Source organism: Cyprinus carpio, chromosome B3, assembly GCF_018340385.1.
Source record: "Cyprinus carpio isolate SPL01 chromosome B3, ASM1834038v1, whole genome shotgun sequence".
NCBI lineage: Eukaryota > Metazoa > Chordata > Actinopteri > Cypriniformes > Cyprinidae > Cyprinus > Cyprinus carpio.
In genome coordinates this window covers 17065105-17092521 of record NC_056599.1, presented here as the reverse complement: position 1 = coordinate 17092521, position 27417 = coordinate 17065105, and the positions used below count along the sequence as shown (strand labels likewise).

Below are 27417 nucleotides of genomic sequence, written 5' to 3'. Positions count from 1 at the left end.
CGCATGTGGTCGAATGTGTTCAAGCAGCTGCTAAAGACTGCCTACTGACCGAACACGTAATCATTGTGGGACGTGTTGCTGGGAAGCACACTTGTTAAATGAGATTTAAACGCCAGGTTGAACTATAAAGTTTATTTCGAAGCACTAGAGAAACACAATGATCCTCGTGGTTGGACATCCAGTGAGACCCGGTGCCTCAGCTCAGTCTGGGCTGAAGAGGCGGTACAAAGAAAACTTGGCGACTCGCATCGTAACCGTGCAGTTTTTGAGACTATTACAAAAAAATGTCAGAAAGCAGTTACAAGTGATCATGGCAGCAGTGTCAGTGAAAAATAAAGTACTTAAAGCTTGCTTACAGGAGGGCAAAAGACACCAAGGCAATTAATGACTCAAAGGTGACGAGATGTTGATCAGGATGCAGGAGAGACAGCATGCCCACGAGGAGAAACTTTCTGGGATGATGATGCAGTCCATCACATCACTGGTCTCAGCACCTTATCCCTGTTACCCATCCCACCCTACAAATCATTTCACTATCCAGCATTTACAAGTGAACTGGCTCACGCACACCACTTCAGACATGCTGCACTGCAGCACACCTGTTTTCAGATCTCCTCAACCGGACAACAGATAAAAAAAAAAAAAAAAAAAAAAAAAAAACCACTACTCTATAAGACACTACATATCTATGTTTTTGCTAAACGTGTGCAGTGATAAATATAGGTGGATTTGTATTTCTCTATTTCTAAAATGTTAACTTTATTTTATATTTTTATCAATAAATATTTGTGATTTATTTGTTTGCTTACATTGTGCACTGATACAGATATGTTGATTTTAATTTTAAACTTCTAAATTCTTAACATGTCTTTATTCTATACTTTTTTATATATAAATATACTATCTTCGAGATCTGTGTGCTGTTTGTGGTTTACTTCTCAGTGTTGTTTACCTGTTGTTGCCTAATATCTTAAGAAAAGGTGACTGACAACAATCACCTGACTGTAGCCTTCTAGTAACCCTTCAGACCTTGATTAGCTTGTTCAGGTGTGTTTGATTTGGGTTGAAGCAAAACTCAACAAAAACTCTCCAGCTCCACGACTCTCCAGGACTGAAAAGATTATCATAAACCACTGGGATAGACCCTTCCATGGTGTAATTTACACATTAAAAACACTGCATAGCCAGAACATACACATTAAGTTTATGGCCAATTAAAAGATGATCATAAATTCATGAGGACCATGTCTCACATCTTGTTCATACCTCTCATATGAATATGTCAATATAGATATTGACAAACAAGATATGTCAAAGAAGTACATTAGACATAAATAAATGGGGTCTTGACAAATCAAATAAAACAGACCCTTTTATGCAACTTTATTGTCATGGGTAACATAAAACAGTAACAAGACAAAAAAATTCAGTAAAGTTAAATTTAATTTCTTATTTAACTGTAGTGTTCAACAAACTCAGTAGTTACAACTCTGTCTGGAGAAATAACGTGAAAGTGCCTCTCTAACATGCAATGGCTGTTCTCCTCTCTCACGTGGCATTGGAAAGCCAGGTGCCTTCAGTTCAACAGTCTCCTTCACATCCTGCATCCAAGCATCCAAAAAACTGTCAGTGTGCAATGCACACAAGTTGTGTAGGACACAGCAGCAAACATCACCTTCCCTTCAGCTGCCCAAATGCACATTCCACAGTCATGTGTGCATGGCTCAAACGGTAGCTGAAATGCCTCTGTTCTCTAGACAGATTACCAGTGTCTGGAAATCCCTTCATCAACCAGCTCAAGAGTGGGTATGCTGGGTCTCCAAGAAGCATACTGGGGACATTTACACCCTCAATTTCCTGTGTGTCCTAACAAACCAACAAACAAACAAACCAAAAAAGCAAACACATAAGTTACAATACTCAGAAAGCCTGAAACACCGCATAAGCTATGTAGCATGTGCACAATTAAAATAATACAGTCTTACTGCTGCAAACAGTTTGCCATTCTCTGCAAGGTGAAACAGGGTGGAGTTCTGTAGCACTGCCAGGTCATCCCACACTGATATTGGCAAACCTGTTCATAATGTGACAGACAGTTATTTTAACTTGCTTACATATAAACAGCTGCATAACGCAGCAGCTAAAACAAAGCCGATTAATTACTGTATGCATACAGAGTTGCACTCACAGTGAATTGTGATCGACGACAGCCTGTAATATGATGGAATAGCTCCCTTTTCTGTTGAAATAGTCCTTAGTATCTTCAAAAGGAGAGGTGACAGGTGATCCATCAATTGCTCCTGCACACTGAGGAAAACCCCATCTGTTCTTTAAGCCTTCAACGATTGCCTGAAGCTTCTCTCCTTTAGGCAAATTAATAAACTGGCTTTGCATTTTGTGTAGCTACACACACCTCCCACACAATGTGGTGCACAGTGGCTTTGCCAAGACCAAACAACTTGGCCAAAGTTCGGAAATATGTGCCAGTCGCAAGATACCAAAGAGTAACTGTAATCCTCAGCTCTTTAGAAACAGTCAGACGTAAATGACTTTGTCTTCAGTACAATAGCAGCTGCAGTTTCTCACACAGAACATTAAATGTGTGTCATCGCATACAAAAATGTTCAAGCCACTGGTCATCAGTAAACATACCGAGCACAATATTCTTCCACCAGTCTTGACTTCTGGCCCAAGTCCACATCGTTCGGCGAGGTCTTGTGGCTAACACTGCAGAAACAAAAGCTGCTGCTCTCTTCGTCTTTTTCCGACGTCTCATTTTGCGAGTATACAACAGTTGTGTGAGCTTATTTTGTCCGCTGGATTGAAATAAATGAAAAAGCCCATACATAAACATGCACAGCACATTGTGGAGCATCTTGGTTTGATAACAACACAAATAGCTGGACTGTGCGTTTAACCCTCCCACTGTAGTTCCAACGAAAGCAGAGGGACCTGCCCAATAGACCCTCCCCTCGATGGAATCAGGACAGAAGTGGTCGAAATTGGACAAAAGAGATTAATTTAAATGCCAGGGGTAAATGATAATGTGTCTCCTTTGTCCACTTGCGGATCGACGAAAACGCATGTTAATACCAGGTGTATATATAGGGCCTTTGAGTTGGATGCACTAGATATACAGGAATGCGACCACCATTTGGGGCCCCATGCTAGGTTGAACAGTAAGCAGTAAGAAAAAAGTGTGATGAGCAGGACTGAGGGCAGGAAGGGGTTTCTGGGAGTTGTACCTGTGCTGTCTGCCTCGGGGGAGGACAGACTGAAAGAGCTAGTGACTGGCCAGTCGCTGGAGGGAGGCAGAGCCTCACCCTGTGAGGAAGTTGGGGTGGAACCTACGATGTGTCCCAAACAAAGCAGGCAAGTATTCAAAGTGGAAATCAGAAAAATAATATACGTAGAAAATACAAAGAAAAGAAAACGAAAGAAAAAAAAAACCTACGGCATTCTTAGTGGTTGTATTATGTGAAAAACAAAGACATTCTAAATAAAAAGCAATACTGCAATACGCAATACCTTTTATTCAGAATATATACAAATATTTAACTAGGCATGGTGTTATGGGATTTATTCAGGCTTTGTGCTTCCAGTGTCATCTGACAGATCATTTCTTTGAGGTGAGAAAGAGATTTGTCCTCTTACCTCCACTTCTGTCTCTCAGCAGGTAGCGGTTCACATCCTGAATGTTGGTATTGATGGTGGGCCCACTGGGAACGCTCCCTGGGGTCACATTGGGGTCAGTCTCAGGGTCAATATTCTGCAGGCCTTTCCAGGGCACTCCTGGACAAAACTCTGGGGGATTTCATACAAATCAGATCAGTTTGAGACATTGTCTGATACACACATTAAAAATGAGAGATTGTCTTTGCATTATATAACATTTATTCAATCTAGGGACTGATTTCATCAGCTGAAACAGTTTGACCTAAAATATTTACTTGAAGCCCCATTGAGATTCCAAGTTAATATTTTAATAATTTAACAACATGTTTGTATGTTCACAGTTCTCTGATGTCAGCTAATGATCACATGACATGCAGGTAAACTAATAAAACATTTGAACTTTTTTTCTTTTTGATTGTTTTTATATAAACATTTTAAAAATGTATTTGAATTTTAATGTTTTTATTATTTGAAAATGTTTTCGAATGCTGCAAAACCTCAGTTTTGGAAACCTTGAACCAATCAAAGTCATTAATTAAAAAAATATATATATAACAACAGAAAACCTTAAAATATTTTTAATATTAAAATAATTTTCACATTATTACATTCAAAAAATATATATTTTGTCAAACAGTGGATTACGTCCATATTTAATTTATTGAACTACACCTCATTTTAAAATGTTATTAAATTTTTTTTGCAGATGCTACTTGGTTTGATATTGTTTTAATCTAGTACAATGACATTCAGTTGTTTTATAAGTGTACAGCTTTCATAAGCCTACTAGTCCAAAGAGATTTAAGAGATGCCAGTTAGTCACCTGGAGGCCAGTTGACATTAGTCCCATTGGAGATCTTGTCATTGGTGTTCTTCCCCTGACCCCAGCTATCATGAGGTGCCAGGGGGCTGGCAGGAGACTCGGAGCTGGGAATCAGATTGTAGGGACTGTAGGAACCATCCAGAGAGGGCTTACTTGGGGGACCCAGACTAGGGCCTGCAGAGATGGCACCTGTATAATATTGGTGATATGGAAAATCATCCGAATCAGGCCTGATATTAACTACATACCACATGTTCCAGGATGACTATAAAAGTGATGTTTACCATGCTTGCTGAAGTTGGCCTCCATTGGAGAGGAGTTGCCAGAGAGGTTCTCCATGGAGTGTGGGTGTGTCCACTGTGACAGGCGTGACTGAGGCTGAGGAGAGTCCTTCATGGACAGGCCACCCACCTCCATGCAGTTTACATTCATGTTAGGGTTTAATCCAGCTACAGAGTAGCACAAGAATCAGTGGGGTTGAGAAAATAACCTGACTTTTTGAATTATTTGTTAGTGAATGAGGGTTTTTAAAAATCATTATGATTCAGACCTATTTTCCAATAAATCATTTGGTTTGATTTGTGAACCGGTTTGACAGACTTATTGAAAAGAATATATATATATATATAAGAATATAAAGAATATATATATATATATATAAATAGAATATAAATATATACAGATTTGCTCACAAACCAGTTCATCTCATCAATAACAACATTTTAGAGCCAACTTGAAAAAAATATATTCACTATAGGGATATGCATGAAGTTTTTCAAGACTTTAAAAATTCTGTGGTAATTCCAGGTTTACTAGGATTGTGGGAACAATGTATAGAAGAATATTTGGATCTTCACTAGTCTGAGCAGAAAGTGTTGGTACAGTAACTCACAAACAGGGTATGGTGAGAAGGAGTTTGGAGAAGACTGCGGCTCTTTGGTCTGAAGGTCGGAAACAGAGAGGCTGGAGGCTTGGGGATGGGCTGGAAATGAGTCCAGAGATGATTTGCCTGCGCTGGGATGCAGACCCAGGTGTGAGGAGGGTGGCTGCTGCTGCTGCTGCTGTTGTTGTTTCATCAGCAGAGCCTGAGCCAGCTGCCTCTGGTGCTGCTGGATCTGTTGCTGCATGTTATTGATTGTACGTGCAACCTGTGAGAAGACATGCTTGTGAACATAGAACACCTTTATAGAAATGTGATAACTGAACTTAAAAGCAAACACACAAATAAACAAACAGTATAGGTTGACCCTAAGCTGTGGGAAGGAACTGCTCACTTGCTGCTCTTGCTGTCGGATGGGGCCAGAAACACTGCGCTGTGCCTGCAACATCTGCTGCTGAATTTGTAAACGCTGGTACGCCTGCAAGATCAAAGTGACAAGTTGTCATTACAATGAAAAATAAGGAGTGAAATTGAAGCTTTCCGACAAACAAAACAGATTCTTTAATTACAGATCAATAAGATGTCGAAAGACTGGCACTTACCAGTTGCAGCTGATAAAGTTGGTTCAACAGGGTCATATGCTGAGGGTTAATTGGTGAGGTTAAAAGTGCAGGGTTGAGACCAATGTTTTTTGCTGCAAACTGTAAAAGCTGTGCTTGAACCTGTCAGTAAACAAAATTGTCAGATTTCATCACTCCCACATGTAATCAAGTGGTGAAAAACTATGTGTCACCAAATGAAGCCAGTGTCGCAATAAGGTGCTAGACCACACGCGACTGCGTCTGTTTGCACACCTGAGGGCTGAAAAACTGAGGCACTTGAGCGCGTAGACTAGGCTGGGATGAGTTGAGAGGTGGCACTGACGGCTGGGGAAGGGGCTGCTGCTGCAGGGCCCGGGCTTGTGCTGCTCCGCTACTACCAAACACTCCACTCTGCATCTACACAAACACACATAAAACAACTCATTCAGAATTGGACTTTGAGGACATGATCAAATGTGTCATCCCCTCATACTGCCAGTTTAACAGTCAAGATATCAGATTCTTGACAGCCAGATGGTCGATGATTAACACAATGCTGAAATACAAAATACACATAGATCCTCATAAGCTGCTTTTCCACTGTCGGGCCAGTGCGAGCCAGTGCTTTAAAAGGGCCGTGCGGGGCTAATAGCCTCAGGCCTGTAGCACTTTACACGCCTCTCGGGAACAACGTCACGCAACCCCATCATTTTACCGACAAAGAGAAGTGAAAAAAAGAAAACTAATAAGAAGTAAGTCACTGGAACTAGCGTGATCACAAAACGAACGTGATAAAAGCGGCCGTTTGTTTGCATGCTTTGTTAAATATTTAAATCCAAAAGCATCTGTGTTTTTGATCATCAATTAATTCATCAGGATTTAAAATTAGTCACACAGAAATAAAGCGTTATGAACATAGTCTGCTTATTCAGTCGAGTCGGTTTCTGTTTATTTGTAGTCACATACATCACATTTAGAAAGAATTATAATTTCTATATTTTTTTAAAAGCTCCCAAACAAAAACTTTATTATATTTTGATGACATGCTACGCGGAGCTAAACTCTCGAGACGAGACTTATGACAGATAAAATATGTTAATAAATAAATACACAAATGATATAGAAAAAAAAAATCACATCTCTTATCTCCAAAAGCTCTAATATATAACATTTACCTACTATGGTAACGTTAATGGCTAGGGCATAGTCTTTTGCATTGCTTATAAATATTTCTGACCTTGTATGGTGATTATAATCCACATCAGATCAAGTTATTTCAAACATTCGCTGCTGACTGGAAGTGAGTTTTGAGTTCAACTTATTTTAAAAAGTTTTTAATGCTGGTGTTATAGCTGTAGCTTTATGAAATGATCCGCGGTGCTGACGCACTCCAGATGTGGAGAAACTCCGCCTTTGTTCATAACCACTCCTCTAGCCCCAGCTGGCCCTCTTTGGCCCAAGGTTTTCTTCGGGCCAAAAAACCCTGGCCGTTGGCCCCGAGGAAGCACCGACGAGGCACGATCAAGCACCGGAAGTGACAGTGGAAACGCTACTGGACCTGGCACGCACTAGCACGCCCGCTTTTGACCCGACAGTGGAAACGGCTATTGACCCACCTGTCTGTTGTTCAAGTTTTGCATCGCAACTCCAAGGCTCTGGCCAGGGAGTGCAGCACTACCCAATGGGAGCTTCAGGCTCGGAGAAGGCATAAACGGTGAGGTTTGGGCATCATCTGCTAGCCCAGCATCCTAAGGAGCAGATAACAAAATAATTGAACAAATAAATAAGACAAACAAAATCCAGCACAATGTGAAGTCTTCTAGATGCAATAACTAAAATGTACTGACTTGTAATCGTGAGAAGCACATACCTTGTCCAAGAAGGGGGGACGATCTGAGGAGGATTCTTTGGAGATGACTGAAGGCCTGCAGCCCATTGGTTTATTGATTAGGCCATTGTTATAGTCAGAGATTCCCATCCCCCGTTTATCTAGTTCGGTCTTCTTCTCCAACAGGGCACCTACCACACAAATAATATTTGAATATAATATTCTAGCAAAGAAGCTCTAAAGGAACTGAAGATTTTGCAGGTATAACACCTACTCATGGCCTGATCCAAGTTCATGTTGTTGCTCTTGAGAGCCTCTTCTGCAGGGTCTCTCTGTAAAGGCAAATAAAAAAAACACACAGTACACACCATTTGTATTAATCCTTATTACAAAAATTGATTTTAATAATCTGATTCATTTGAGCAATTGGATAATGGATAATGTACAAACAGGCAGTCAGTATCGTAAAACTAACCCCAGGGACAACAGTCAAATATACAGAGGGAGAAATGCTCTTTTATGAAAGATAAGCAGTACTCACAGGGAAGCCCATGTCAGTCAGCTGCTTGATGAGACGATTCATTATCCAAGTATCATCCGGTTTGTTTGGGACTTTTCCCTTTAAAGAAAATCACAGATAGATGAGCTGCAGCATGACACCTACATTAAACTTAAGTAGGTGGTTTTTTGTTTGTTTGTTTGTTTGTTTTTTTACCTTTGGTGGGCCCTTTTTGGGTGGGTTGCCCCAGGAGCTGCAGGAGGAGTTGCTCTCTTGAGATGCAGTGCTGTTCCACATGTCACCCTCATCCTGCTCCCACTGCCCTGCAGACAGGCCCATGTCCTCTCCACCACCCCAGCCATCTTGCATAGATTTAGGGGCTGTAGGAACAAAATCACACATTATTGAAAGTGTCCATAGTAGAAACACAGATAAACATTTGCAATTGGTTATGTTTACAAACTACAGAAATAACTAATTTGTCCTTACTGAGATACCAAAACATGTATAATCCTGTAGTGCATTATTTACAACAACAGGGGGCCCTGTTGTTACACATTTCAAAGCTCTGATATGCCACCTGACCATCATTGACTTCCAACACAATTCTACTGCAACCGAATAACTGCATGTGATTTTTTTTTTTAAATCACAAAATCATGCAACTAAAAATATTTTTACTCAATAAATAAATGTACATTCATAAAACCAACCAGGTTTGCAGGGGGCAGATCCAGGGGGTCCATTGCCTCGACCATAGATCTCAGGGCCATTATCACCCCAGCCACCTTGGGGTTTACCCCATGCTGAAGTGCCATTGTCCACACTTGCTGCAGGGGCGGCTGACTCTCCCCATGAGGGCTCAGGTTTTGAATGGACATTTGTCATCTCGCCCCATCCTGCAAAGAAATACAACAAAACTCAGGACAAGTGCGCCTTTAGTTTTCACTGCATTATAAGCCATATACTACATGCCATTGAGGTTGGCAACATGTAGTATATACAGTCTGGTCTGAAAGTTTATTTTCTATTTTTATTTTTTTTTTCTCTACAAATAATATTATTAGCATAACAATTGGAGTACAAAGTTGAATGAAAAAAATAAGATGAATTTCACAATTTATTTATTTTGAGATTTTTATTTTAATTAAAACTTTTTGCAAAAACAAGTCACTTTGTAGGCTCCTCTGTCTTAAAATGGAATAATAAGCAGTAATACTAAATGTCTGTTTAGTTATCGGATCAAGGGAGTTCTGAGGATGCCATGTTAAATACAGCTTTGGCAGAGGGATTGCAAAGCTACACACAAACAGCAGAGGGCGTCAGGTTTGTTCCAAGTATCTTGCTGAGGCCTAGTGATACTCCCCACAGATGGTGACCCAACTCTAATTACACACTTCCTCCTGGCTCAAACACTATGCTGAACTACACTCGCAGACAAAATGTAAACACTATTCTGTTTACGTGAACATTTCTATTTGTTCTGCTTGTGTGTTCTCTTAGCAAAATCTGTCAGTTTTTTTCTTCACTTATTAATTATCAAACAACAGTAGAGTGATACATTTTTACCAGGTAAAGGTCATTGACAGTGTATTATAAAAAAGTCTTGTTTCTTACCTGGATTCATAAGGGTTGTTCTATTGTGAGGTGGTCCTGTTTGATGTGGGCCAGCGTTATCAGGGGAAATGTGATTATTGTTTGAATTTGGCCCTCCATGGCTGTGGGTCTGCATGGGAGGCTGGTTATGGTGGGGATGATGATGATGGTTGTTGGGTACATTGTTGGCATTGCCAGGTCCTGGTTTGCCTTGTGTCCCAGGGTTATTCCTGTCCCAGAGATTGACTGTCTTGTTGTAACTGCTTGGATCACCCCAAGCTGAGGTACCGTCATCGATCTCCATCTTACGTCGGATGGAGTGTGGAGAGGGCTCCTCCCATCCAGTGGGCTCTCCAATGTGGTCAGGTTTAGCACCTCCACCATTTCCTCCTCCCCATCCAGAGCCACTCTGCTTTACAGAGTTAGGACCTCCCCAAGAACCCATGCTTCCACTGCCACTATTGCCATTGGTGCCCTCCTGGGGCTTGTTATTCCATCCTTGTGATGGCACACTGGAGTGTTGTGCATCTCCCCAGTTTCCTCCTACTCCTGGAGTAGGCTTTCCCCATCCTCTGGAGCTCTCGTTCCAGCCGGTACCCTCTCCCTCCCAGGTAGAGCTGGAGGGACCATTTTTCTTTCCATCTCCAGGTTCACCCCATTCTCCTCCAGGCCCGCTTTCTCCACCAGGTCCATTGCACCATCCGTGAGAAGTTTTGGGCACATCAGTCCAGCCCTGTGGTTTGGCTTTAGCTTGACTGTCTTCCCATGTAGGAGACTTTTCCTCTGAACCCCAAGTCTGACCACTTTTCTGCAGGTTGCCAGCTGTTCTTCCAGTTGGGTTGCCCCAGCTTCCAGGACCACTGGAAGGTTTCTTGTTGCTGGTAGGATCTCCCCAACTAGAGCTAGCTTGGGGTGATGGCATGGCTGTGCCCCATCCAGGTGCAGCTCCAGTACTGGGGCAGGGGCCCTCATTCTTCCCCCCAGAATCAGGTCTGGATGTAGTGCCAGAGTTTGGGTTGCCACTGCCAGAAGTTGGTGTTGGTCCTACATTGGCTGCATTTGAGGACGAGCCCCAGGCTTCAGTTCCGATGTCATTCTTACAGTTGGAGCGTGCAGCTTCTTCGGTCTCCCAAGCGGTGTGCTGACGCACTGGTGTTTGTCCCCAGCCTGTGTTACACAGAACCCGAGGGTCCATATCCTGGGCAGGCAGAACAGGGGGAGCCTCATCTGATGATGAGCGGACCCTCCGGTGAGGATGACATTCTGTGCTGTCACTGCTTCCCTCGCTGGCTGGGGCATTGGCCCCACGGACCCAAGAGTTTAGCGGCTGCTCTTGGGTGGGAGAGCCTGAGGAATCCCATCCTTTGGCTTCACTGTTGGAATGCTTACCCCAGTCTCCAGTTGAGGCAGCTTGTCCCCATCCAGAAGTGCCCGAGGCCCCTCCTTGTCCCCAGCTGCTCCCTGAGTCCCAACCAGAGTCTTTTGAGCCACCACCAGACTTGGCATCTCCATTACCCCAAACAGGTTCTTCATCCCCGTTGACCTGTGAGGCTCCTCCTGGATTTTGAACAAACGAGCCCATGCCTGCAGGTCCAACCCCCCAGTTAGGCAGGCTGTGGCCAGGACTTCTGGGCTCTTGCTTAGTGTGATTTGGTCCATCAGTGTTAAGGTTCTGAGGTTCAGAGCTGAAAGACACATTCGTGGATGGGGTGGAGTGTGGCTCTGAGGAGTCACTGGGCACAATGCTACCCCATGTGGTGCTGCCATTGCCACTGCCACCATTACCTGCAGAATTTCCATTGGCACCACCTATACTGCCACTGCTGCTAGGGCCCTGACTGGGCAGAGTGCCCGGTGGGCTACAGAGATTAGGAGGAGGAAGGTTGCTTTCTCCAGAGCTGCCACCACCCATGCCGGCCCCTTTATGTCCCAGAACTGGCCAGGCAGAAGGGTTGGCGTTTGGGTTCAAGTTCAAGTTAAAGTTAGAAGAGCCCCAACCCCTGGCTCCCACTGATGTGCTGGAGACTTCATTCTTCCCTTCTCCTCCACTGGCAGGAGACGGGCCAGAGCCCCAGCCTCTGCTGGCCCCACCCTGACTAGAGAGTAGACCTCCTGAGTGGCTGGCATTGGCTTTGCTGGGGTGATTGGCGGAGAAATGGCCTTGCTGGCCAGCTCCTGTGGCCATGCTCATGCTGCTGATGTCACTGATACTTTCAGTGTCCAAGGGGCATCCTGCAGGGGCGTGGCTTTCTTTGCATGAAATGGAAGGCCACGCCTCCGTATCGCGCTCGTCAATAATCAGTGGATCCCAGCCGCTGCAGCTGTTGGTAGAGGCTGTAGTGGCACTGCAATTGGGGGATATATTCTCATACTGGGCTGCCAGGCCACTCTGTGGGGGCAGCTCTACACACAAAGAAAGAGAAAAAGAAAGAGAAACTATTGAAATAATGTGCATATGACCTATATTAATTTCATTCACTCATATGACCACTCAACACAATTTAGCTTTCATACATGTTATGATAAAATACATTATATGTATAAATGCAATTAGATGAAAAATTCATCTGAAACATTCATCTAAATGACCATTTACTGCAAGATCTGGCTAGATCGATTAAAACATCTTTTTTCTTAGCATGCTTTAAGAAAAATTATGCTTTACATCAGCATGGTAGATATCATAACTTACATAAATAAAAATGTAGAATATAACCTAATAAAAATGCAGCAGTAACAACATGTGTTGGTTCACATGTATATGCTAGCCTGGAGTCATTATTTTTCATTGCTTTCACTGCAAAGCCTTGCTTCTCACAACCACAACCATCTCCCTCTGCTGGACTAACAGATTACAACCACAGACTTTGCTTTCAAAGAAATTATGTTCGTTCCAAATATGACACATTGATAACAACATTGAAAACAGCACAAATGCCCACATATGGATACCAGGATCCTGTTGTGTTAATTAGTTGGCAATGCTGCCCAGCCCCTTGGCACTCGCTCAACTCTGTTGTTGTTGTTTTTGTGTGGCTTTACATGTGCAGGCACGGCTCAGTCTGTGTCAGATCTGCGCAAAGCGGTAGTGCCTGTGCACACCAGGCTTTCTGTCACCAGCCACGGAAAAAAAGCACTTTTAACTAAAGATGAAACAAGGAGTCTAATGAAAGTATTTCCAACACAAACACTGTCCTTCTGTAGAGCCACTGCGTAGTAAAGGACGCCATTTTATCAAATCTGAACTGAAGCCAAAAAAGCTTAGAGCTGCCATCAACATCTTACAGTGTCTCGCTGAAGAAAGCTTATCAGATGAGCACAGCAAACCTCTGCCCTGCATTAATCTCTAGCATGCAATGCAATAGCTTTAGGTATTTGCATTTTATTTGCAGTTATATGAATGCTACGCTTCCAGATCAAACAGCAGCAGTACAGCAGAGAGCATAGCAAGGGAAAAGCCTGTTATCAGCGCATGGAGGATCGTACTATGAGGTTTCAGGGGGTAGGGTTGCAGAGAAGTGGAAAAGTACCTGAAGAGAGATGTCGCCCGACCATCCTGAGAGAAGTGCTAGGCTGCGTGCAGAGTGCTGGCCATCCCTGTTACAATATGTCTGCTGCTCGCAGGCTTCTGAGGCTCATATTTGAAATGCTGCCAAGGAGCTGCAGTTCAGTACGCGAGCGACCGCCCCGTTCATCCCACACGGCTTCGGCAGGATCCGATCTCTGTTCCCTCACCCGGGCTTTATTTATATCTACCTCTATTCCTGATTTGGAGAGGAGACTCTCGTGAGGGAGGGGAAACGGGGTTGCATGGGAGTTGAAGGTTAAAGCCAAGAGCATTCCATTGTGCCATTAGGAGGGAGGAAAAACAAAAAAAGAGGGTTTCCTTTTCTTGTGTGCCCCTCTTCTCTTTCATGCTTTCAAACTGTCACAAAACATTTAGCCAAGACCATTCAGACTGCAATTAGCACCGCTGCTCACAATAGAGCGAGCTGAATAGATGCACAAAAGCAAGCCAGCCTCAGAGCATAGGCTGCACTGCAAGGACTGTGCAAACACAGAACACACTCACACACACACCGCTCCCTGTCATACTGGCTAATTTCAAGGATGCAGTTTTCTTGTAATATTAAAAGTACAGTGGGTGTGTGAAGTTGAAGTTCTGCATATCAGAGGTGCGGTCCCAAGTTTAGAGGAAAACAACACTTGAATGGCTGAATGGGAAACAGGATAAACACACCAAATGAGGCTCACATGGAGGTGGGCAGGTGGCCAAGGGCTAAATTTCTGCGCAGAGTCTGCCTGTGCTTTAATGATGCAGAGGAGAGAGAAAGACGACCGGAAAGCATGCATGCTGGGAGGAAAGAAGGGATGGCTCCAGTACTGGAGAGATGGAAACACTGAAAACGAGATGAACGCTTACAAAAGCACACTAGCTCTTGGCATCAAGAAAGGCATTGTTTACAAATGATCCCAGCACCTCCCATACACACAATACACCAAAGTCCAAAGAGAACAGACTCTTATTATACTCCAACTCAAAGCCAGGTTTTTCAGCCAAATATGCAATGACGTAATCAAAGTCTCATTATTAATTATTCCCTTGCTTGCAAATGATCCTTTTATGAAAACCTCAAACAAGTAAATCTAAATGCTGGCTTTGGGTTTCCCTACCTAAACAGTTATTGGTTGGTTTCATTTGTGTCTTTATGTAGTAACTCTTAATAAGCCTGATGATACATGGAGCAACTTTTTTTGAGGAATGTTTCTCATCAGCCTAAGAGTCAGAGTGCCAGAGTAATGTACAGGCAGCAAGAAGGAGTTTACCATCCCTTGTTGGAGACAAATTAGTCCAGACTATTGCTGGACCAATTTCTGCCCAGTGAATATTGAGCACTACAAACATCCAAGGACACAGCAACACCAACTATACTCAGATTTTTCTAAAACAGCAGAACATGCTTGGAAACACTGAAGAACATCCTTTACAATCATTATATGGCTTCAGTTAAGATAGCTTATCCCCTAATGAATTAAATAGTTTGTTATAGGGCTGCACGATTAATTGAATGTGATTGTCATGTGTATTTTGTCAGTAAAGCCGGTTCTGTGATTAGTAGTAAATCTCCAGCACGTGCTTTCAGATGGAGCAGCATTTACTACACAGAGCCGTAGTTCACTGAAAAGCTACGCAAAATCGTGTCCATAAATCGTAGACGATTTTTTTGGGCGATTATAAAATTTAAGAAATCGTTCTGCGATTATGGAAGCTTTTTGTGTAGCTTGTCAGTGAACTACAACTGTGTAGTAAATGCTGCTCCATCTGAAAGCACATCAAAATACCACATTTAATAACATGTTTTTACTCCAAACTAACTTCATAACGTAAGTCGAGTGTTTGAAATAATTCCTTCTGTGAGATGATGTGGCTTCTTACACAGAATAAGGCACGCAACATATTTCATAGTATTCTAAGCAGTGATAAAGGTCTAATAAATGTTGATTAGCATTGCATGATTATATACTTTATTATAATAAAAATTATAATAAGACAAACTCAGATAAACCATATATGTGACCCTGGACCACAAAACCAGTCTTAAGTCCCTGGGGTATATTTGTAGCAATAGCCAAAAAAAAAAAAAAACATTGTTATGGGTCAAAATTATCTATTTTTCTTTTATGCCAAAAATCATTAGGATATTAAGTAAAGATCATGTTCCATGAAGATATTTTGTAAATTTCCTACTGTCAAAAAAAAAAAAATTTGATTAGTAATATGCATTGCTAAGAATTCATTTGGACAACTTTAAAGGCAGTATTTAGATTTCTCTGCACCCTCAGATTCCAGATTTTCAAATAGTGGTATTTCGGCCAAATATTGTCCGATCCTAATAAACTATATATCAATGGAAAGCTTATTTATTCAGATTTCCGATTATGTATAAATCTCAATTTCGAAAAATTTACACTTAAGACTGGTTTTGTGGTCCTGGGTCACATATTGTTGTAGTCATGTGTTTATTAGTCACATTGAATTAACGAAAGCAGTTAAATCTTCCATTTATTCAGCAACCGTTATAGGCATTTCCTGGGTTACTTCTGCGAGACGTATTTGGAGTTTCAGCGAGAGAGCGACCTCTGGCCTTTAGATGGATATTCAATGCTGATTACAGAACCGTGCCTCCCTGAAAGATACGCATGACAATCTCAGCTTCTGCCTAATCGCGATTTATCTATAGAGTTTTCTTTTTATTTCACTTAGTAATTTAAGTACTTATTATTTCAGTTATTTAGAAACTTTTAGTTAGTTGCCTAGGCAACATTTCTAATTATTTTATTTACGTTTAGGCTATATAACATTTATCTTATCTCAGCTGAATTTCAATTAACAAAAGTGTTTTTAAACATTCTTAAGATAGACATTCACAACTAATACATTGGAATGTTTAGATCTGCACCTCTTTCGGCACAACTTTTAATCATATATTTCTAAAAAAAATTAAAAAATAACAATAGGAGACATTTAGTTAAGATAACAATGCAGAGTTAAATATTGCAATGTATTTTACTAGTTTTTCAGAGATAAATCTCAAGTCTCTCAACCCCTGCTTTCTATTTCATACCACTGAAATCTGCCTCACTGTTTCAATTAAAAAATGTATCCTGTATGAACAGAAGCATAAACTATATCCAAGAAAACAGCACCCTATGCTGCCTATGTTTGTATATGCATTTATGTACAAATAAACCGCAGTGGTACCGTGGGGCGAAGAACAAGGGGCTTTGCTTACGTTGCCATTTGTCAGTTGCAAAGATGCTTGGAGGGAGAATGTGGGGAGGAGCTAGCATACACAAGGGTCTTATGCAACAACCATCAGTCTAGATGTACTACACCACACTCCTACTCATTCACGGCAGGATGTGACATCAGGAACAGGCAGACATTGGCAGCAGACAGCAGGGGGCGACTTCAACAGATGATAGCATAAGTAAAACAGGCATATGAACCCAACAACTAATCAAGAAAAGAAAGAAATAAATAAATATTGCATAATTAGAGCATGTTATTGTTATAGTTTGCTGACAAATCCTATTTTCTGCATTTCAATGCCTGTATCTGCAAACCAAAGAAAATGAGAGTTAATCATTTTGGCATAAAAGCAAACTAGTCTGCCAGAATCTTTTTTCTAACTTTGGGAAAAGAGAGAGGCTTCACGCCATTGTACTTGGGGAAGTCCTCATTATTATTCCCTGAACTGGGCCCTCTCAGCCTGGTCAACTTTACTTCCTGGTCACCATAGTGTTGGCATTGACAGGATGCATGTAAGTGTGTGTGTGGGTGTGACAGGAAAAGAGAAAGAGCAAAAGTTTTTGTGGCTGGGACCAGTGCCAACACTCAGGCCTGTTTGGTGGCTCGGGGGAAGAGAATACAGGACTCACTGAGGCAAACAGGCCCATAATGAGCTGATAATTCCCCTTCAACAGCAGGCCTGGAAGTTGTAATGAACTCCACAGAGCAGCTGGCCATACTGAGCAATGTAAACCTTGAAATGAGATGCAGAAACAAATACACTAGACCTTAAAGGTGAAGTGCGTAATAGGGTTGGGCCGATAGACGAGGCCATAGTCCATCGCCAATGGCTAATAGACATCATAAATGTTGCGCCAGCATCGTGCCCCCCCCCCCTTTTGAATGCATGATCGCTTTTTAGTTTCACTATTACTTTCGAGATTCCCAATCGCACGTACTTATACTATGGAGTGGCAGTACTACTTACCACACATTTTACAAGATTATATGTTTGTCAGTAATACTGAGGATCTACAAATCATTCGCCGTTGTCCTCAGTCATCTCTCCTTACACCATGTCTACACCGGACATGCCAGTTGTTGTGTGGCGCCACGATTTAAATAATGAATCCTGCATGTTCTGCGTGTCTCTGTTAATGAATGGCGCAGAAGCGCAGTTTTGTTTATTACACACATACTGAAGCGCGCGTAACGCTCGCTGTGTTTTCAGCATCTACGGTCTCTCTAAATGGGGATGTAAACACATGAACAACAACTCCAGAACTGCTCTGAGAGTCACTTCATGAGCATTTGACCGTTTGATTTGACTAGCGTCATATCACATACACAGAACTGTAAAGGTATTCACGGCAACCCGTCAAAATAAAAGTCCGGTTAGATTTGAAGTCTATTTTCCAGTAGCATGTACAGCCTACGACTACTACTAAAATGAAACAAACATCATTTAAGGAATAATCAAACTTCTTTCTTCTTCAGGTTTTAATTTTGATAGTAAATCCCCTTTGTTTGCTAAAAAATAATGTTTGCTTAATTTTCAATAATTAAAAGATAAATGAAATTAAATTTTTTATGCCTTCAATTGATAACCAGAAAAACACAGAATTTCTGAGGGGAAAAAAAAAATTCATAAGGCTACTTTAAGAAAAAAATTTAATAAATTAAGTTGTTTTATGCATTCAAATAATTAGACATGATAAAACAGAATTCGGTAACAATAAAAAATATCGTAAGAAAAAATAACATATTTCATAGACCCCTAACCCCTAAACGTAATTTTTGTTAAACTTTTAATAATTTGATGTGAAAATGTATCGTTAGTTGCTTTCCCTTATAAGGATTCAAGCTTCAGGCACACCCCCAACTCCAATCCCAACATCTCTAGCATCAACAAACACTACTGCAAAATAAGACTGTATTCAGATACACTAATTGTTTGAAAGGATGCCCCCTAAGCCCTCTAATCCAGCATACTGAGCTCTACCCTGGCCTGAAAGACACTGAATACTGCTGACGCAAGCTGCTGTCTGATGAATCACACAACAAGGATGGAAATGATGTGATAAGAGACTTTATAAGGCTGAGATGCTCCACCAATACATTTATGAATGAAAGAAATCACAACACTCAATATGACGATGTTCCTGCCTTACAGTTTGTTTAGATTTAGAATGCACATGTACTTGTATGGCCAAGCTTACGTGTTTGTGCTTATAAATATGGCTACTGAGAAAACTGACTGGTCTTAATCGACTTCAATTTAATTGTAACCATTCGCCAAAAAAAATGTTGTTTTGACATTCTAAAAATAATTATCTATTATAACTACTCTAAAATGCTGATTTGGTGCTCAAGAAACATTTCTTATTATTAATGTTGAAAACTGTTGTGCTGCCTAAAGTTTTTGTGGAAAACTGGATACTGAAAAAAATAAAAATAAAAAAACAAACATCTGTAAAATTTTAAATTATAAATGTTTTACTATCACTTTTGATCAATTTAACGCATCCTTGCTAAATAAACAATACTTTTCGTGAAAATTCTTACTGACCCCAAACTTTTGAAAAGTTTAGTATCTATAGCTGTTCTAGAATTCTCCAATATTTTTACATAGAAGAATGACACAAAATAGCACATAGAAAATAGCACACAAAAGAGCAAAAGAGATGAGCTAAATGAATACAGCCTCTGTGCTGTTGCTGCTGCTGCTGGCTTGAAGCAGAGCTGTGGGTCATTCGGCTGCATTCCAGCGGCTTCCTGTAAAAACACACACTCACACAGAAAGCTGGGAGCTCTTATTACTCGTTGGGCTCCCAATGTGCGTTAAATAACATCCAGCGGAACCACAGCTCAATACACATACAGACACAAAGAGAGAGAGAGAGAAAACTCAAACAGGAGAGAGAGAGAGAGAGAGAGAGAGAGAGAGAGAGAGAGAGAGAGAGAGAGAGAGAGAGAGAGAGGGAGAGAGAAGCAAGAATGAAAATAAATACAAATGTATGTGGACTTAAAAAAAAAACATCATAATGAATTTTGGGACTGGCATACATGCAATGCTGTTTTAACATAAATAAGCCAACTTAAATAATAATGCTATTATTGCTCCTTAACCCTTAGGGGTGCAAATCACTCTTCCAACATTTCTACTTCCTTAACGGCTCCATTATTAGCTAGTAGTTCTTTGAAGAACAATTATTTGGGAAAAAGAAATGCCACTGCATTACTAAATAATGAGGAAATTACAAAAATAAATAAAATAATTCTTGCAAAAGGTGTCTTTATTTACAGACTTTTCGATGACTTTAGTTTTTCATGAGGTAATGTATTAAATAAGAACACTAAACAAAAAAGTAGTAAACTTATTAAATTATTTTCATAAATTTGTACGATATAGTTTGTAAGTGGTTGATTCAATAAAAAGAACTGACTCAAAAGATTTACTCGTTTAGGAATTCGACTACATTAGTCACACTGTACTGTTTTGATTCACTAAAAAGAGAAGCCCATACGACTCATTTGTTCAGAATCAGACTACACTGATTGCGATTGTGTGGTTTTGCTTTACTACAAAGAAGTGTCTTCATTGAGTGCCTATGATTCCTAAAAATATGATCTAGGAAGACAGTTTGCTAGAAATTGGAACAGGGCTCTGGTCTTGCTGTTAACTAGGACTCCAGATCTGAGAAGAACACATGATTTCTTTAGACCACAAATAAGACCCAATCAAAACTCTGGGAGGAGAGAAGAACAGTCCATGAGCCATCCCATTTTTGTGCCATGCCAATCAAAGGAGACTCCTTCACACGCATTTACTGTAAGCTGTGAATCACCCCTGCCCACAGAGCTGATCGTCTGCCATCTCTCCCTTTTCTTTTCTAACTTGTTCTTTCGCTCTGCCACTGCAATCAAGCAGCCACTAACACACAGCATAAGACTGCCAAGTCCACGTACAAACTACAGCACTCTTGGAACACCCACACGCCTCCAAACACAGGAAGTAGCAAAGCACAACTCAGCAAGACTGTTTCTCTCCATCTAGCTTTCTTCGCTGCAAAACAGAGACAGCAAAAAAAAATAAAAAATACAGCATCCACAACTACCTACTGCACAAATGAATAAGCTACAACACTACATAACAAACCGACCCTGATTGTCAACAGGAGATTTAAACAAGACCCTGTCTGTGATGAACAAATTATGCTATTTACTATTGAACCACATCAATCTCTCCTCATCACCATAGCGCAATTTTGGAGAATATGAGCTGAACGCAGGCAGCGTACACTCTTCTGTGTCAGCCTCGCTGTACGGATGCGATGTTTTCATTCAAATCAAAGAGTAAATACACGTAGAAAATGTATCCTTGTGTCGCGGCTGACACAGAAGAGCGTACGCAGTTTGCGTTCAACGGATTGAGGAACAGAGGAGACGAATTGTGGAATGAAGTTGTTATTTTTGTTTTTTCGCTTACAAAAAGTATTCTCTTAGCTTCATAACGTTACAGTCTATGGGACAGTCACAAGCCTCTCGGTTTTCATTCAAAATATCTTAAATTGTGTTCCGAAGACGAACGAAGCTTTTACGGGTTTGGAACGAAGTGATTAATGACAACATTTTTCATTTTGGGGTGGTCTAACCCTTTAAGACCATTTTTTAAAAAACGTTTCCTTTTTTATTAAAATCTCTTTATTAGGGCTAAATTAAGATACAAATTTTCCAATACGATTCAAATTTCAATATCATTTTGATTTGGTTCTTGGATATATTTTTGGCTACATGAAGAATTTAAATTTGAATACATTTTTCAGAATTGAAATTGTTATGAATGAGCGTTGTTTACGTTCAGTAGACAGCATGTGCATGCTAAATGTAAACAGCACTCATTACGTTGATTATGTCCTGGTCTACTCTAAAATGGAAATTACAGTTGAACCCCTAATGTCACATTACTGATGTCCTTGCTACGTTTCTGTGTGTTGATCATGGTAATATCCTAGTTGTCTATGGAGGGTCAGAGAGCTCTCAGATTCCATCAAAAATATCTATATTTGTGTTCCAAAGATGAACGAAGGTCTTACGGGTTTGGAACAACGTGTAATTAATGAACAAAAACTAACCCTTTAAAAAACTAAAAAATTAAAAAAGGAAAAAAAAGGCACAACATCTGAAATTTAACATCAGAAATTGACATTGCTGCCGTTTGTTGTAATCGTTTCATATGATTGACAGGCTTCTTTAAGGGAATTCATGTACCAGACAACCTTATTGCCCAGCTCTTCTGCAGAGATGCCACTGCAAGTAGGAGAGCAAAAATTACAAGGTGCACAAAAAGATGTGCACAGATAAATCAATAATAAATTCTGCAATATTTAATAGTGACTTGAATATCAATCTCTCTTGCTCTTATCAACCGAGAAGATGGTTGCCAACCCCAGCAAACAAAAGACAGAACAATAGAAAGCAGCTTTACATTATCACATGTGAACGGGCTGATAGTCTGTACAAACCATCAAACACCCCCTGCCACAACCAGCTCTTCTACCTTCCTGCAATATTACATAACAAAACCACAAAACAGACCACCAACTATGGGTGTTAAGTGTTTTCTGGGCTGCAACCTGACTCAGCAGGCTGCCCTGTGAACATCATGGAGGCAAGGCTGACCTGGGTGGGTCTGGCAGGAGAAGGGCTGAGACGTAAGGTTGGTGGACACTGGCTGCACGAGAGCTGTACTTCCGGCGGGCAGAGGTTGGCCCCGCTTCAGTAGCTGCTTGTGTTCGTGTTGACGGAAACGAGGGGGCACCTCTCGAGGCGGGTAGCGAGGGGCTGCCGGCTGCTGCTGTTGGTTGCCGGAGGGTGCGCGCTTTCCATTGCCACCAGTGCTGCTGCTGGCTAAGGGCACAGACGGGTTGGTGGCGATGCTGGGGTTGATGGGGGGAGGAGGGGTGGGGCTGGGCTTGGCAGAGTCTGGCACTGTGGACATAGAGATGAAAGAATGAGAGAAAGAGAGAGAGACAGAGAGAGAAGGGGGAGAGGGAAGGATAAAGTTAATTTTAGCACATGCCATAATGAAAGCAAACAGGAAGTGTCTCTGGAGGGAAGACTATGAGAGGACTCGGGAGGGATGAGCGGGTGGCGAGACCATCGCGGATGTCGTTTGCCTGTCTCTACCTATCACAGCCGGTCTAGACGCACAGGGGCTCTCGGGGAGGGAGACGAAAGGAAACGAAAGTGCCATTTATCTTAACGCATCTGTGTTGTGAAGGAGGCAGAAACGGTTACACAATTAGCCATCAGAGAGCCTGATCCAGGCAGATCTCTGCCTGAGGCAGAGGCAAAGATGAAGCAGAGGAAGCGCAAACATCTGCATGAATGAGTGCCGGACTTACGTAACGCAGACGGGGGAGATGCTTATTCTGCTGGGGGAAAAACACTGTCTGGTGTTAGAGCAGAAGGAGCTTGGAGGAGAAAAAAAAACACTTGGGTTTCTAGGCTTTTATTGATTTTAGTAGCTTCAGAATTTTCAGGCAGAGTGACAGAGGGTGAAATATACATAAAAAAATTCATACAAAGATAGGTCTACACTGATGCACTGAAATTATTCACAGGAGGCCCTCATCGAACAGACCACGAAACTTCAAAAAACAGCTCTGCAACTGGTTAATAAAAATTGCTGGTTTGTAATAAAACACATTGGTGACCGCTCACCCTGCTTTTAAAAATGTCTAAGCCATGAATCAAACCAACCCACTTCAAGATTAATTACAACATTACAATCTTTGCTTTGAAGTATGTGAAAGTGTAAGTATATAAAAATAAGAAAAACAGACACAGGTACAAGACTGTGTACTTAATGACTTTATGAGGGAATGAACTACTCATCTAATAAAGCTTTGTGAATGACATAAATCAAATGATGGTATATACAAACTAGGGTTGTGCCGATAAATGATAGTCAGAGATATCGCCTGTGTCTGACGCCTCTAACGATATCAAGACGATGATTATTATTACAGTTATTCTTATGCTAGTATTATTATCGAATTAATATTAGGGCTTATTTGCTCCATTATATTTCTTTTTGCGTGTTTTTACAGTGTTATGCAAAGAGATTTATTGACCATGCAGTGTAACTAGCTTCACTGATTAGAACGGGAGTGTTTTTAAAGTGCATAAACTCGCGCTAGTCTTAAGTTCTTTGATAATGTAAAAGTTCTATGCTCATTTTCTGTAGCTGCTCTTGAAATAACTAAGGAAATGTAAGCATTAATATCAGTAACTTACAATGTTTTTATTCAATTCTGATCATGTTAAATACAAATTCAGTTATATTAAAAAAAACTGACGACATTAGGGCTGAACGATTAATTGCATTTGCGATAATATCGCGATATGAAAAAAGTAGATTTTTCAATCGCAAAGGCTGCGATTACGCTCGGTCATGTGACTCACGAGAGTAAAGAGATGTGTTTGACTGGACTTGAAGATCAATTGGTGTATGACATCAAAGTACGGTGAGAGAAAGCATAGGGAGACGTCCGCTCTCTTATAGTTCTCACAGTCACAGTTCTCTGATGACACACACCAATCAGTCTAATATGCTCTGCTTAAAGTCGAACACATCTAAGCAGTCTTCACAGGAAGCATGAAGTTAACACGCTACAGTGTCGCCAAGTTTTTCTCTTTTATTTTTTATCATGTTCAACCAATTTACTTTTTCCCTATTGTTGTCCCAACATGAATTTGGGATAACAATATATGAATTTTAGTTGTGTTAATGTAGCATTGTAAGAACCGGGAACAGGAGTTCCACAATCATGCTTTGCATGGGACTGGATAGGGAGAGTAAATTTTGAAATAGTGTTATTTTATGCAGTTTTAGCAAGATGAGAAAAGGGGAGATTACCACTTTGGTGAAGTGTAGTGCATGTGCTTGGGTTGAGGATCTGCTAACAAGAATTCAAGTTACTTTAAAAAGAAAAAAGCAGTAACTATGGGAATGCAACAAATACAACCAGTTTAAGCTTTTGGCTGCCAACACCTAACGTCATATGTTTAAAGTTATATTTAGCTTGCTAGTAAGTGTGATTGTTGACCCAGACATCTTTTTAATCACTCTGCACCTTCCGGAATGTACTACTTCATTCCTATTGGCTGAAAAAGAGGCTCATATACACTATAGATTATATATAGGAGATGCCCAATGTGATGCAGCCTTAATGCTACATGAAAACATGAATGCCCAACTAGCGTTAACATGTCCTTTCAATTTCTCCCTTTCTCTCTCCCTCGCCCGCACATCCCTCCCCCAGTCGCGGCCCCTTGCTCTCTTTCATGCCATGTTTGCTGCACAGACAATATCCAGTGGCGCAGTCGCAGTGCTAAGCTGGAATCAGTGACACCAATCCCTGATTAAGTCCAGCTCAGCCTGCCTGCCACGAGCTGGGCCGACCAATCACTACAGTTTCCCCGTCCTCCTCCGCTTTCCTCGCATCAGTCAGCACATTGTAATAGCCAATTATGAACGTGTTACAGGAAGCGTATGGACTTGGCTAATTTCTCTTGATTATGCTGGAAGTACCTGCATATTCTGTCTTTCACACTTTTGCCCCGGAGCCGTGAAAAATGAATGCAGTCAGGGCCTTTTGATGAAAGCTATTCTAGAAGCTTCTGTGGAAACTGTCAGCGCCGTCCAATCACAACAGAGCACTGGCTAGGGGAGGTTTGAGAGTGGAAGGGGAGGGAGATGCAATCAGCTCTCGAATGGGAGACGAGAAAAAAAAAAAAAAAAAAAAAAAGAGTGTGTATGTGTGCCTATGCATCTAAATCCAGCTCTCTGAGCACTGGACACAGATACACAACGCAAATCCTCAACCAATTATGCGGTTATGAGATCCACGTGAACTGAAACGCTTTAATTGCTAACCAGTTTACTAAGGCTTATTTTAAAGCTTTGTTGCTCTGATATACACTCTCACGTGTAAACGCATTAAAACTACTCGCCAGAGGGTTTCAAGGGTTCAAGGTAAGCTCTAGCAAACAATATTTGTGGCATAATGCTGATTACCACAAAATCTAATTTAATAATAATAAGAAAATGTATATACTACAAATAAATGAATAATAATAGCAACAATAATAATAATATACTACAAATAAATAATAATACTTTTTGTGTTTAAAAATAATAATACTTTTTATGTTTATATTATTTTTTAATGTTAATGTTTTTACATTTTTAGGTTTTTGCAAAAACAGCCATAGCGGTTAACTTACAATGCAAGCACACATCTACACAGTAAACAGCAAAACATCTTTCACATGATAAGTATACTCGACAACTTTTTACATGAATTGCAGTGATGAATAACTAATTCACCAGCCCTACAAGAGCAATGATTAGACAATTTTCAACTAAAAAATACATTTATTTTTATGACTGCATAATTCATGTGTTCCACATTTCTGCTTTGACACCCCTTATTGTGCAAGTGCATGACCCCATGTACTTTCACTGTAAGTGCCTTACTGCTACCAAAAAAAAAAAGAGAGAAAAGAAATGATTGTCTGTGGTAATGGACATTATTCCATTAATGCTGTCGATATACATTAACTTATTGATCCTGGAAAATTCTTTTAATCACCATTCTTCTACAGTATACAACCGCAGCAGTGAGCCAATGCAACTTGATCCGACATGCAAAAGCTCATCCACTAACATTGTTTTATCAAACAAACAGGCACTTAGATAAATCATACCAAAAAAAATGGGATGCTGTCTCAACAAAAACCCAGGCACTGTTCTAGAGCAGGAAGAAAAGACCGACAGGAAAAAAGCAAACATCAGCTTTTTATGGAGGCCGCATTAGATATTAAACTTGTCTGTTTGCGAAACAGCTCAAACACACACTGCATTCCCAGTGAATTAAGAAGCACTTCATTACAAATAGAAAAAGAAAAAAAGCATTATACATCAGCCCGAGGGAGTATTTTCCATCTCACGGTGTGCCACAGATCTTTCTCACTTTCACAAAGACATCTTCATTTACTGACTGATGGGAAATTAAATCCTGCATTAAACGTTCAGTTCTGCGACTACACAGGAGAGATGAAAGCATTAAAGGTTCGAGAATGGTGTAACATGTCATGGTAGGCTGAAATTACAAGACCTAAGCCCAGTCTAAGTACAGAGGAGACACCTTAAATGTAATTACAGCACGCTGACTGCGCCTCCTACTACAGACACGCACTCCGCACATGCTGCTACAGCATAATGACAGGCTTTCCAAGATGAACCGTGACTTCAAACGGAGGCCAGAAAACACTGAGTGGGTTTATTTTGATTAAAAACACTTTCTGGCCCTGTTTTCAGACTGTGAGTGAGTTACGAGACAAGACAAAAGGCATTGTGATGTGGAGATGTGAATCAGACCTCACAGAGAACAGGGTTTTGAGGTCAATATAATTGAACGTCACTTACTCTCAAAGGCATGTTAGTGGCCATCTGTGGAGGAGAGCACAGGCAGAGTTTGTACTACCAAATCATTTTCTGTCACTTTGACAGACTCGGTTGTAAATGTTTTGCTATGATCTATTTTAAACCGTCCTTGTTTTCCAGAAAATTATATAGTGTTTATAAAACATAGGCTACATTGAAAGCTAAGGAACTAAAATCATCTACGACTGTTAAGCATGAGTTTGGAGAAAACAGAAAGTTCTATTCA

At 40.9% G+C, this 27417-nt stretch overlaps 1 protein-coding gene across 8 annotated transcripts in view; it reads right to left on the bottom strand.

Annotated features, from left to right (window-relative positions):
* LOC109061217 (trinucleotide repeat-containing gene 6C protein-like) overlaps nucleotides 1-27417 on the bottom strand; it is a 69245-nt gene that overhangs the window by 896 nt on the left and 40932 nt on the right. Inside the window, exons 4-22 of one of the 8 annotated variants that reach the window (XR_006154183.1) lie at nucleotides 22358-22666; nucleotides 9904-12285; nucleotides 9000-9185; nucleotides 8503-8666; nucleotides 8329-8406; nucleotides 8062-8119; nucleotides 7830-7978; nucleotides 7576-7707; nucleotides 6233-6376; nucleotides 5981-6100; nucleotides 5773-5856; nucleotides 5391-5646; nucleotides 4783-4947; nucleotides 4499-4687; nucleotides 3655-3804; nucleotides 3246-3347; nucleotides 2189-2816; nucleotides 1986-2074; nucleotides 1601-1866 (exon numbers count right to left, since the gene is read on the bottom strand). Coding sequence is in view for 5 of the 8 variants with exons in the window: in XM_042720000.1 (XP_042575934.1) it covers nucleotides 1672-1866; nucleotides 1986-2074; nucleotides 3655-3804; nucleotides 4499-4687; nucleotides 4783-4947; nucleotides 5391-5646; nucleotides 5773-5856; nucleotides 5981-6100; nucleotides 6233-6376; nucleotides 7576-7707; nucleotides 7830-7978; nucleotides 8062-8119; nucleotides 8329-8406; nucleotides 8503-8666; nucleotides 9000-9185; nucleotides 9904-12285; nucleotides 22358-22666 (4850 nt within the window). In the remaining 3 variants the exon portion in view is untranslated. Of the gene's footprint in view, nucleotides 1-1335; nucleotides 1867-1985; nucleotides 2075-2188; nucleotides 3348-3654; nucleotides 3805-4498; nucleotides 4688-4782; nucleotides 4948-5390; nucleotides 5647-5772; nucleotides 5857-5980; nucleotides 6101-6232; nucleotides 6377-7575; nucleotides 7708-7829; nucleotides 7979-8061; nucleotides 8120-8328; nucleotides 8407-8502; nucleotides 8667-8999; nucleotides 9186-9903; nucleotides 12286-13412; nucleotides 14968-22357; nucleotides 22667-27417 lie in introns of those variants that run through there. The other 7 variants (XR_006154182.1, XR_006154184.1, XM_042720000.1 and 4 more) reach the window with 7 other exon arrangements.